Source organism: Xiphophorus maculatus, chromosome 8 (assembly GCF_002775205.1).
Source record: "Xiphophorus maculatus strain JP 163 A chromosome 8, X_maculatus-5.0-male, whole genome shotgun sequence".
In the NCBI taxonomy this organism is placed as follows: Eukaryota; Metazoa; Chordata; class Actinopteri; order Cyprinodontiformes; family Poeciliidae; genus Xiphophorus; species Xiphophorus maculatus.
In genome coordinates this window covers 27,571,432-27,584,711 of record NC_036450.1, presented here as the reverse complement: position 1 = coordinate 27,584,711, position 13,280 = coordinate 27,571,432, and the positions used below count along the sequence as shown (strand labels likewise).

The window sequence follows — 13,280 nt, the reverse complement described above, 5'->3', positions numbered from 1 at the left end:
TGTAAAAATATTCAAGGCTTTTATTTTGAAATTTTCAGTAAGCTTCATTTTAAATTGCCACACTAATCCCATGTGTAACAATGGTTGGGTAAAATCAGTTATATAATGCCCAAAACACAAGTAGTTCTAAAGGCCAGCTCAGTCCTCCTCTGTAGTAACTGACAGTTCCTCCATGTTTGTAGTTCTGACATTCAGCTCAGACCTCTTTTGTAGGCACTCAGTGTCCGCCATGTTGTAGTTCTAACCTTCAGTCATTGTAGTTCTAAAGAGCAGTTCAGAGAGGCAGACTAAATTCTATGTCTATTTTGAGTCTAACTGACACTGTTTTGTGTCAGTTAGACTTTTGTTTTGAGTTAAATTTGGCTCGTTTTTTGTTAATTATGTCGCCACAGTTACTCGAAATGCCAACAAAAGTAATAGCTCCCCTCACGGGATTGAGCCTCACGTTTTGATATATATATTGTGAGGGGGCATGCAGCGGTACGAGCCGCATTAACGGTAGTAGGAAGCGGCAGTTATTTTGAGGTGTAGAACAATAGGTGCCTGCCATGCAATGCATAGGGATTACATCCCTATGCATTGCTATGGGCAGGCCCCAACTACACCACTGCAACAGACTGAATGTTCTGCTCTTTGTGTGGGAAATATGTCAGTGTTTTTTAGGGGCGTTGCTGTCAGTTGCTATGGCAACGAGTAGCCTGGCCAATGGAGAGAGCAAGGAAGACGTGGTTTTGAATTGTACTTTAGCGGTTTTCCCCCTTTGCTGTACGAAATTAATAATACCTAAATTTCCAAGTTTCATTGAGTTAACGGAATTATTCTACCCTTGCACTGCGGCTATGAATGTCATGTAAAAGAATAGTCTTTTTGCTCTCCAGCATTGTCCGCATGCGGGAAATTTCTTTATGTAAACAATAACATGCAGGTGGTCTACATTTGTGACAGATAGTCAGACGCCCTCTCTCCACTGTTCTGATGTGTCTCTAGAAACTGAATATACAGCTCTTCCCCTCCTGTAACATTACCATATGATTTCTCTAATTCTTGAAAATAAGTACCTGGTGTGGCTTGGACTCCAATGAAAAGAGTCACATTTAAAGGCAGGGGTAAGTAAGCCATTGAGTATCATATGGCGCTGCTGCCCTTCCGATGGGCTAATGTTGATCACTTGCTTAGCTCGAAGCCGCCATATGCTAAAATCTTTTTCTGTAAAGAAAAAGATTTTCTTTACAGAAAAAGTAAAGACAACATTTTGGAATGTTGCCAGAGAAAAACCCTAGCTCTCTTGGAGGAAGCTGGTGCACTGGTGAGTCCTGTTTTACAATATGTTCTACTATAACTTTTTGGACATCAGCAGGCAAAGGGCTGATACAGTCTCATTTGCTGCCTGTGTACGATTTGATGTTTTCATCATCTAAGACAGTTGGACTTGAATGTTGGGTTTTGAGTGCAGATGCTGGAGTTGATGAATGATGATACAAGGTTTCTTCCATCATGTTTTCTACAAATACGACTTGCAGCTACCCGACTTATTGTAGCAGGGTCCATTTTGTATTTTAGGGCCAACTTGTGTATTTGTTCCTGAAAACTCAGGAAAAAGAGTCATGTTACCAATGGCACGTGCAAGTGGTATTACTTCCTGACTGAATGATTCATTTTCACATTTAGAAATGCTCTGAACTTCAACCCCATTATAGAAAATGTGCAAAAAACCCCAAAACAACCAAATTATTGGCTTCAAAAATTTATCAATTCGAGGAAAAATTTTGTTAGCAAAAGCAGAAGGCATTTCCCGTTTAACTTACCCAGCTTTGTCTCTTTCTGTAAATAAACAAACAACTGAGATCATTGATAAAATGCTTTACAGATATTTATGGAAAATAGGATTCGTTATATCAGAAAATCAGTCTTAATGAACTCATATGAACTTGGTGGCCTTGATTTTCTTTTCTTTTCAACATAAAACAATATGTTCAAAATAAATTGGATAAAACAATTTCTTAAAAATTCATCCCCAATCTGAAATTTTATACCTAATTACTTTTCTTAAAATTTGGTGGCCTTGGGGTGTGCTGTGGTGGCGCACGGGGTTAGCACACCCCACGTTTGGAGGCCTTAGTCCTCACGTCGCGGGTTCAACTCCCGGTCCCGACGATCTTTACCGCATGTCTTCTCCTCACCCTCCTTCCTGTCTGCCTACTGTACAAAAAATACGAGCCACTAGCACCGCAAAAACTCTTCGGAGAGAAATAAAATAAAATTTGGTGGCCTTAAGTTTAGTCTCCTTACTCTCCAACATTAAAAACTCCCCATAAAGCTATCTAATTTCCACAAACAAATGCTTCTTTCCTGATTTCTAATTTACAAGCACAATTTTTCGCCCCATCAATATCATCTTTGGAACAATGGAGACTCCAACAAAATGGAGACATTTTGTACAAACATAAGTCTTTTTTTCTTGGAAAATTGGTTTGAACATGGAATCATCTTAGTTCAGCAGCTTTTTAATCCTGATGGTGTCTTAATGTCTCATTCTGAACTTCAAGAAAAGTTTGGTCTTCCCTAATCACCAAAGAAATATGCGTTTGTTTTTGATGCTATCTCATCTGGTAATATAATGCTTCTTAAATCCTCTATAATTTCTGTACTGAATTTACCAAGTCTAGACCCTGCTGAAATTTGTGTTGGTCAAATCTGTTTTCCCACTAAAAAGCAAAGGAACAATCTTAAGAAATAAAAAAAATATATTTGAAATGTTTAGAAAAGGGGATAAAAATGTGAAATCAGAGGATTTTTAGTAACATTAACATTGTACGTGCCTTATTCCGGAAGGACATTGTCTCTGTTTCAAATGTTATCTCTTATTGGAATAACTTTGCCTCCAAACTCAACTAGAAAAAAGTCTGGTGTCTTCCGACTAACTATTTAATTGTTAATAAGGTCAAAATAGTGTCTTTTAAGGTGATCCATCGTTTTATCCCTGCAAGTTTTTTCTTCAACATTACAAACAAGACATGAACTGTTCATTCCGCCAACCATATGAGGAAGATTTCTGTCATTTATTTTGGACATGCCATTTCTCATGTATTGTTTGTGAAAATATCTGTACATTTATTTCCCCAAAAATTCTTGGTGACTTTTCCCTCACTTATGTAAATATGTTGTTTAGATTCTTCTCCTATCCCACTAATAAAACAAAACATTTTATATTATCAACCTAATTTTATTAGTTGCAAAAAATGTATGCATAGAGCTAAATTCTCAAATCATAAACCTTGCTTTTCAGCCTTTAAAGAGGAATTCAAACATTATATTAGAACTCTCCGCAATTCAAAAAACAGAAAAGCCATTAAAACAGCAGATATGTGCGCTCACTTTAACATCTTTCTGAGTTAACTTTTTATTTATATATATATACTTTTCATTTTATTTGTGCTTGCTATATAACCCCCTGACATTGTCTTCTCCGTTTTATTTGTTAGTGTTGTTAATTTTGCTGTTTGTAAACCCCTTTTATATCAATAAAGAAAAAAAAAGGTAAGTAGAGGCTCTTCCAGTTCTCCCATGACTTAGCTGTGCTCATGGTTTACCTCTGATACCGCTAGCTGGAGATCCAGTATGCAGATATTCACAAAGCAACAGTTGTTTCGGACTACTTCGTTGAACATGAAAATTTCCTAGGTACACAAATCTCACAGGAGCTGTCAGAAGGCGCAGAAAAGGAAAACACTGGAGAAAATATCAGTAGGCCGGTGTAATCCAAGTGCTCCCCTTTTGCTAGGTAAGTAGTTGTTCCCCAAAGCTAATAAGCTAACATAGGAAGCTACTGCGCAGTCGGTATTTAGGAACGTCTGTCTATCTGCTGTAAGTTTACTTACTGAGATACGCTTATGAAGGAAGCGGCTTAGTTAAGTTCCTACAGCTTAGTAATAACAATACACTTGGCCAACAATTATTATTTACTGGGTAAACGGTGCCCTACAGTGAAAACAAGCTGGTTAGCCTGTTGTAGCTGATCTGTGGCTAGCATGCTAGCTTACTAGCATGCTAGCCACAGATCGTTAGTTCTGATGCTGCTCGTCAGCTTCTTGGCCAAAACAATCCACATCAAACGGGTTGAAACTCTAAGGATTGTTTCTATTTTTTGTATAGAAAAAAGGATCAGTTAAGTTAATTAAATGTATGGCCAGTTACATTAAATCGATATATTAGACATATCAACAATTATAGCTGAATACATTATTCCAATTGATATTGAGGTTAAGTGGTATAGTAATCAATGCTCACATGGTCCTCCACTTTAAATAATTATTTCAGTCGAGCTTTTAAAATACTTTCTCCAATAACTTGGTGGAAGAAATAATTAACAAAGTTACTTTTCAGCAAAAATTTAGGTTTTCCATTTGTTGTGTTTTATCTTGACTTTCAAGAAATGTAGATTTGTTGTCAGCTAGAACTTAAAAGCTGTATTTAATGTTGATTTAGTTTGGGGACTTCACATTTGAAAAACAGCTCAGGGTTAGGAGAATTAGATAAGATAAGATAAGATTTATTTGTCATTGTCATCAACAGATTACAACGAGATTGAGATTTGCTCGACTCGAGTTAAGATGCAGGTTATGTGAATATACGTAATATACCAAGATAAAGAAATGAATAGTACAAAATGAAAAATAAACTTAGACATCAGAAGGTTGCAGTGCCTGGAGGTGTCGCAACAGAATTTACATTTATAACAAAGTGGTGTCAAGAGCAGAAGTTCTTATGCCTTTGAATTTAGTGCCATGATTGCCATCGGGTAAAAACTGTTTTTTAGGCGATTTGTCCTGGTTTTTTTTGCTCTGTATCTCTTGCCTGATGGCAGCAGCTCGAAGAGACCATGGCCAGGGTGTGAAGAGTCATTTAAAATGTCCAAAACTTTCTTATGGAGCCTGGAAGTGTAAATCTGTTCCATAGTGGGGAGGGGGCAGCCTATGGTTCTCTCTGCTGCCCTAACAACCCTCTGGAGCGCCTTCTTGTCCGCAGATGTGCTGCTGCCGTACCAGACACACACAGACTGTACGTGAGCACACTCTCTATGGAGCAGTGATAGAAGGCCTGCAGCAGGTCTGAGGGGAGACGGTTCTTCTTGAGTATTCTCAGAAAGTACAGTCTCTGCTGTGCCTTCTTCAACAGCTCCTTGGTGTTGGTGCTCCAGGTTAGCTTGTCCTCCAACTCCATGCCCAGAAACCTGAACACTGGGACCCTCTCCACACAGGTCCCACTGATGGTGAGAGGCTGGATGTCCGTTTTGTTCTTCCTGAAGTCGATCACCAGCTCCTTTGTTTTGGAGGTGTTGAGGAGCAGGTTATTGACTTTGCACCACTCTGACAGCCGCTTCACCTCATCCCTGTACTCCAGCTCCCCCTTCCCGCCTGAGATGAGACCAACAACAGTCGTGTCATCTGCAAACTTTATGATCTTGTTGCTGAGGTGGTTGGAGACACAGGCGGGAGTGTTAACCGATTCCTCCCCCTCCTGGTGGGCACGATGATGCCTCAGCATCGTGAAAGTGCTCCAGTTACATTAAGACAAAACTTGGGAGCAAATCCCACATTTTTCACCTACAGTATAAATAAAAGTTAACCATGTAAATTAACTGACCATGTAAACAAATTCATGGAAAGGAATTTGAATAATCTGAAAGAAAAATGATCAAAAGTGGGAATGACAACTGAATAATTATTTTCCGTTATGAGATCAAAATGATCCCACACAGGAGAAAACTTTCTCTTCCTTGGTTGATCCGTACCGGTAGTCAAATACGAGCCAATGCCAACGCAAAGAACACAAAGTATCTCTATCCAACAAAACCTACAAATGTGTCGACACAGTTTCTCCCTCATCAGTACAGTTTTGCGCGGTCACATCCAAACGACACAGGAATTGTATCGGTCATGTGGTTTTCCTTAAAGTGATACGCGCAGACACAGGGTTTCATCTTGTTTGCTCACCGCATGTGCCGAGGTTTCTGTGTCATCTGGCCCATCACTAAAGACTGGGCCAAGAAATATTTGAAGACAGATTTTAAGGTTTAAGGATGGATTGAGAGGATCAGATGGATAGTGCTGTGGGTGGATCAGTAACAGGCAGAGAGCTCCACTTCTAGTCAGATGCCAGCAAGGTGGAGGTGGGGTACTAGTCTGGGTTGTATTACTAAAGCTGGTTGGACCTTTTTGGGTTAATATGGACTCAAAATCAACTAAACCTCCTGCCAGTTTTTAGAGGTTTTAGAGACTCTTAAAGTACTGGTTCAGGAAGATGTCTCATCCTTCAATTCAATAAGACAATTTTTAAATAATGCGCCATCACATACAGTAATAGTTTAGGAGTTATTTCTCTATTTTCAGTTAAATCTTAGAATTTAGATTATTTAATTTATTTTTATTTGCCTCTTTTGTGGCTGATTTACAATTAGAAATTTTGTTTAATTCTAGTTATTTAGAATATGTTTTTTTGGCTAGTAATTCACTTAATTAGTTCATTTTCATTTTGGGATATGGGTGTTTCACATATAAATACCTAGAGATTAGGTAGCTATTTATGCACATGGGTGGTCACATGGTTTTTTACCAGTTACTTTGACAGTCTGTCCATCCAGTCAGTGAGTCGTCAGTCACCTGGTGAGACAATTAGGTAGCCAAACAGTAGAGTTCTGGTGATGTTTGTACCATGCTTTACCTGCATCTATGGACTAAACATAGAACTACATTTTTGACTTTTGATCCTTTTTGGAATCAAAAACACTGTGCCAGAAACCCACAGTGCATCAAGTGTATATTTGAGTTGAATTCACTTTTGCTCTGATCACCTTGAAGTTTTTTGATTTTTGGATTTTGAGTTTTTGGACAAATAGTCACTAAAAATAGTGTTGAAGATATGAAACATGGCCCCCTTCTTCACCTGACCTGAACCCAATTGAAAGCTTATGCTCAGTAAGACAGGAATTAAGTTTACTTAAATAATAATCATAATAACCCAATTATGTTGAAGATGAAGTCAGTAATATATTGAATTTTGTTCAATTTTGAGTTCCCTTTAATGGGAGGAAGCTATGCAAAGTTGTATATATTTTAAGCTCTTTTTTTTAAAACATCACATTCAGTTTTATTGTTGGACTTTCTGCTTCCACTACCTTTCCCCAGCTTAAGTTTATTCATTTGAGTAATTTACTTTGTTGCAGAACACTGCAGAGATGCCTGAGGTCCGGGACCTTTCAGAGGCCTTGCCAGAGATGTCTATGGATCCAATCACTGGAGTTGGAGTAGTGGCTTCCAGGAACAGGGCCCCCTCTGGATATGATGTGGTAAACTATGAAGCACGCCTGGAACATATGAAATGATATATAAATTTGAGCAAAGTAAAAAAAAAAGAGTAGAAAATATTTTTCATATTTAACAGGCAAAAAAAATTCCTACATGTAAATTATGATCTAGAACTGAGTAAAATGTGTACAGCCTTCTTTTTAAATTTCCAAGTGAACATGTAGAGCATAAACCTTTGAGCCCTGTGTGTTTGTAACTCTCCTAGCTAAGCCATTTAATGTGTTGCTTTAAATAGTTAAAATTGTTTAGTGGTGGTGTTTTCTTGCAACACCTATCAATATGATCTATATGTCTTCTAAAGATATTCATTCTTTAGAAGAAAACAAGAAGCTGTGCCACTCCAAAGATACTGTTGTGACTGCTTTGGCAAACAGTTGGATGAATCATTGTCTCAGGTCAGTGATTCCTCCACTCTCCAATTTTCCTTCTCTAGATATCTATAACAACAGATGGCCTGGATGCAGACTTGTGGAAAGATGGCCTTTTCAAATCCAAGGTGACCCGTTACCTGTGTTTCACCAGAGTTTTCTCTAAAGAAAATGTAAGTCAGCTCCCTTTATCAACAAACACAAAGAAAATATTCAGCATGTATGAACACTTTTAATCTGTCTCTCAAATCAGAAGAGTAACAGAGTTTTCAATGTCTATGGCAGTACTTCTCAAATAGTGGAGCGTGCCCCCCAGGGGGGCATGGCGAAGTGTCAGGGGGGGCGCGAGAAGCAGGACTTTATAATAGCCTATATGCCACAAGTGATGGTGACGTATTTTCGTTTAAATTTTCGCCACATAGATCGCTTCCAGGTACCGATTGCTCCTACTGTTTTTAGCCATATCTGTAAGAGCTGTACCAAGAACAAGACGCAGAAGTTAATATATCTTCGAGCTACTGGTACAACAACTGAGTTTTGTTGTGTGCCGTTGTGACCAATAATTAGCCAGTACAATCCAGTGCTTAGTTTTTTCATTTTCCTGCTGATATCAAGGTGACAACGGACTGTATCCAAAACTTAGCCACTAAAGCTAACACACGGTTTGTAGCTGCCTGGTATTTCAAAACTTGAGGATATTGTAGATCCAGCGTCAGAAATGGGAAGACGGACATTCGTATGTGCTTCGTTCACTGGAATAATTTGTTGGAGGAAAATAATGCGGGAAGAAATCCACTGCTGCAGGAACCGGGTGAGAATAGAGGCAGCAATTCGGCACAAGGTAAGTCAATGTGTGTGTGTTGATATATGCGTTTGTATACCAAGTATTCAATTATTTTTAGGTAACTCCTTAGTTTTTTTTTTTTTTTAAATATTACATTTATATAAAATACACTTAACATGGAGTCAGAGCAGCCCTCTGATACCTAGCAAGGTAATTTAAGAACAGCTGAGGGCAGCAACGCTTCAGTATGAAAATTATTCCGTCCTACCAACACCGAGCAACACGATCCAAACCACACAGGTAGCCAGTCAAATTAAAGTCAAAAAACCTTCCCTTTCTAGTGTCACATCTCCACATAAAAATCCCACAGAACAAGTCACTCTACGAACAGCAAAGAAGAGCTTATTTCCTGAATCCCAAAAATATCATCATCAATCACTTTATTTTGTTAAATTGTCCACATTAAACACAGAAAACAACAAAAGAGAAAAAAAAACAACAATAAGCAAACCCATAATTTACCAAAAAAGTAATAGGCTGAAGCAAAGCTTATTCTTGCCTACCCTTTTTTTATACCTAACAATCTACCAAGATATCTCCACAAAACATATACAGGTCCTTCTTAAAATATTAGCATATTGTGATAAAGTTAATTATTTTCCATAATGTAATAATAAAAATTGAACATTCATATATTTTAGATTCATTGCACACTAACTGAAATATTTCAGGTCTTTTATATATATATAATATGAATGATTTTGGCATCTCATGAAAACCCAAAATTCCTATCTCACAAAATTAGCATATCATGAAAAGGGTCTCTAAACGAGCTATGAACCTAATCATCTGAAGCAACAAATTAACTTAAACACCTTCCTGAGGCCTTTAAAACTCCCAGCCTGGTTCATCACTCAAAACCCCAATCATGGGTAAGACTGCCAACTTGACTGCTGTCCAGAAGGCCATCATTGAATAAAGAGTTTATCAGTTGGTTCATGGTATCCCACTTTATTAGTAAGCCTTATAGCTTTTTTTGCAACTTAATTAATATATCAATGGTTGTTTTACTTGCATTTCCCCAGATTTCTGAACAATAAGACAAATAAGGCATAACCAAAGAAGAATATATAATATGCAAGCCTTTAATATTTATTAAATCTTTTATTTTAAACAATGTTCCAATAGTTTTTGCAACTTTATTTTTAATATATTGTATATGAGGCTTCCAACTAAGTTTATTGTCTATAATAATCCCTAAAAATTTTGTCTCAGACTCTTTTGATTTCAACTCCATAAAACTTTACATTATTATAGATCTAATTACCAGAGAATACCATGAATTTAGTTTTTTCTTCATTTAACGTCAACTTAATCAAACCATGTTTTCAACTCAGCTAACTCTTTTTCTACTGTTTTTTATTATTTCATCCATATTTTTTCCAGAAGAAAAGAAATTTGTATCGTCAGCAAACATTATAAACTTTAAAATACTGGATACTGCAAAAGTATTGTTTAAATAAAGTATAAATAATTTAGGTCTTAGGACTGAGCCTTGAGGAAGACCACATTTTATTATGTCTGTTTGTGACTTTGTGTTGTTAATTTGTACATATTGTAATCTATTACTCAAATAACTCTTTAACCACTGATATGTAACCCCCGTAGGCCATACAGTTGCCTAATAGTCGTGCATGGTCAATAGTATCAAATGCCTTACATAGGTTAATAAACACACCTACGGTATTAAGCTTCTGGTCAACTGCTGTAGCAATGTGCTCCACAAACTCCATCACAGCTAAAGTTGTGGAGCAGTTGTTCCTGAAGCTGTACTGGTGCTCATTCATTATATTATTTTTATTATGAAAGGAGTCCAGCCTTTTTATGAATAATTAATCCAAAATTTTTGAAAATTGTGGTAGCAATGATATCGGCCTGTAATTTCTTAATATTTGATTGTCGCCACTTTTATGGACTGGAAAAACCTTTGCTATCTTCATTTTGTCAGAAAAAGTTCCAGTTAAGAATGATCTGTTACAAATATAGGTGAGAGGTTTAATAATAATATAAATTACCTCTTTCACGATCGCCATATCAATATCTTTACAATCTTTGGATTTCTTATTTTTTAATTTTTTAACTACGTCTATTACCTCACTTTCACTCACTATTCCCAGGAACATTGTATTAATATTATTCAATTTATAATTATGTTTTCCATCTCTAACCTTTGGCAATTCGTTTACTAAATTAGGACCAATATTAACAAAGGACTTATTAAAAACTTCAACAATATCCTCTTTTTTTTTCCACTATAATGTTATTGTATTTAACACATATTGGGGAATCTCTATCTTTATTATTAATTATATTCCAGGTACCGTTAGTGTCATTGCAGTATTTTTGCAGTAGCCTATCATAATGATCCTGCTTTTGCTTTCTCAGCACTAATGTTAACTTATTTTTATATATTTTATATTTTTCTTCTTTTTCCTGAGTTGGGCACTTAATGAAATCCTTATATAATATGACATCGTACCTTTGCTGTTTGTTTCATAATTATAATCCACATTAGTGTAAATTTTTCCATTTGTTTGCTATAAATTTTTCTTGCGTTACACAGATGTAATTCCTCTTTTTTCACTTTTTTTTTTTATCTCTGAGATTCTGCTTAGAAAAATTATGCTATGGTTACATCACCCTTCTGCTTTTTATTATTAAATGGTAAATTTAGGTTTGCCTGGACTTTTATAAACTAATAACCAGTGGCAGCGCCAGGGGGGTGTTAGGGAGTGCTATAGCTCCCCCTGGAAAAGTCATAGCACCCCCAGAAAATATTAGATTTGCTTCCATCTGATTTAACATTACCGTATTTTCCGCATTATAAGGCGCACCTAAAAACCTTCAATTTTCTCAAAAGCCGACAGTGCGCCTTATAATCCGGTGCGCCTTATATATGGACCAATATTGAGCCACAACAGGTCTCGCAACTACGGTAAGCAGCCGCCGACTTCATCTTCCCCCATAGAAGAACAAGCGCGCGGTGTATGGTGGGATATATGACTGTGCGATTTGTGTGTTTGTGTAAAGACCCCAAAATGGCTCCTATTAAGAGACACGCTTATGACGCAAATTTTAAACTCAAGGCGATCAGTCATGCAGTAGAACACTGGAATAGAGCAGCAGCGAGAAAATTTAACATTAACGAATCAATGGTGCGGAAGTGGAGGAAGCAACAGCTGTTTATTCATTTTGGGAATGAATGGAGTTTTCAGAACGCTGGTTTGTAATCTATTAATAAAGTTTGACTGACCTATCTGACTGTTTTGTTGACATTCCCTTTAGCGCAGCTCCATTTAATGGATGCATAACGTAACCCCAGCCTCTACTGTAGCGTCTATTCTATGCGCCTTATACGGCGGTGCGCCTTATATATAAAAAAGTTTTAAAATAGGCCATTCATTGAAGGTTCACCTTATAATGTGGTGTGCCTTATAGTGCGGAAAATACGGTACTTATATGTAGTTATTGCGGCATTTTCATCAAAAGGCACAAAATAGAAACAAACTATTATATACTGAGTTAAAAAAAAAAACATCACACAAGAGGATTTTAACTTTGTCTATGCGTATTATCACTTCTGTGACATGATGCCGGCTCCTCCCCCATGCACACATATAGCAATCCTCCCCCAATTATTCCAGGGCATTTCTCAGCAACTGACCAATCGGCTGTCGCAATTTGTCAGAAAGTGTACATCCCTTATCTAGATGGACTGTCAACACAATATTGACAGTGTTTATCATAGCAAACTACCATATGTGAGTCAGCAGGAAGTTAATTGGTAGTAAGCATAAAAATGTTTATCATAAGGACACTTATTGATAGTCAAATCAAGCTTTGTAGCGGTTAAGTAGGCAATTAAATAAACACAAGAAAAAAAGCGACATAAATATGACAATATGACCCTTTGCACATCACATCACTGTCTCCACCACGGTGGATGTCCAAACCTATGATCTCCTGTATAAAGCTTGTCAAAATACGTACATGTGGTAGCCTAATATCGCTTTTATTTAGTTGATTTCGCAGTAAAATGGTCACAAGGTGCTGCGCGGTCGGCTGCACAGACAGACAAGGGTCGAAACCAAGCTTGTCATTTTATTTATTTATTTATTTTTTTAAAGGTTTTGTTGGCTCTAGTGGCCTTTATTTGAAAGTAGTTTGACAGGAAACAGGGTAATCAGAGAGGGGGAAGACATGCGGCAAATGTCGTCAGGCAGGGAATCGAACCTACGACCACCGCTACAAGGACTAAGGCCTCAACGTGGGTCATGCTTTGCCCCTGCGCCACCACAGCACCCCATTGTCATTTTATTTTAACGAGGAAAGATTTGGCGATGGATAGCAGCTGTCAATCATAATGACTAGCAGCTCTCGCTGTAAATCCGCTGTAAAACTGCGGATTTACAGCGAACACTTTATACAAGGTAAGAAGATTAATGTTCATATACTTTATAAGTAAGTATGATTAGAAAGATATCAAACATCGCATTATGGAGACGATAGTGTCTGACCATCAGTAACCATGGAAACAATGTCACGCTGTCATGTAGTCTAGCATGTATGGAAAAAAATGATTAGCGTCTCGTCTTTTGTACGTTTTTAAGGCTGCTCCAGTTTAAGGGGAAATGCTGTTTATGACACAATGACGTAAATCATGTGGTGTGAGTTCAGGCAAAGTCGGCTAATTCAGGCTAATTT

At 37.3% G+C, this 13,280-nt stretch overlaps 1 protein-coding gene across 1 annotated transcript in view; it reads left to right on the top strand.

The window, feature by feature from the left end:
• The first annotated feature begins 3,534 nt into the window (after positions 1-3,534).
• mvb12b (multivesicular body subunit 12B) overlaps positions 3,535-13,280 on the top strand; it is a 32,129-nt gene continuing 22,383 nt past the window's right edge. Inside the window, exons 1-3 of the mRNA XM_023337944.1 lie at positions 3,535-3,781; positions 7,223-7,345; positions 7,798-7,905. Coding sequence (XP_023193712.1) covers positions 7,235-7,345; positions 7,798-7,905 — 219 coding nt within the window. The 5' untranslated portion in view covers positions 3,535-3,781; positions 7,223-7,234. The remainder of the gene's footprint in view (positions 3,782-7,222; positions 7,346-7,797; positions 7,906-13,280) is intronic.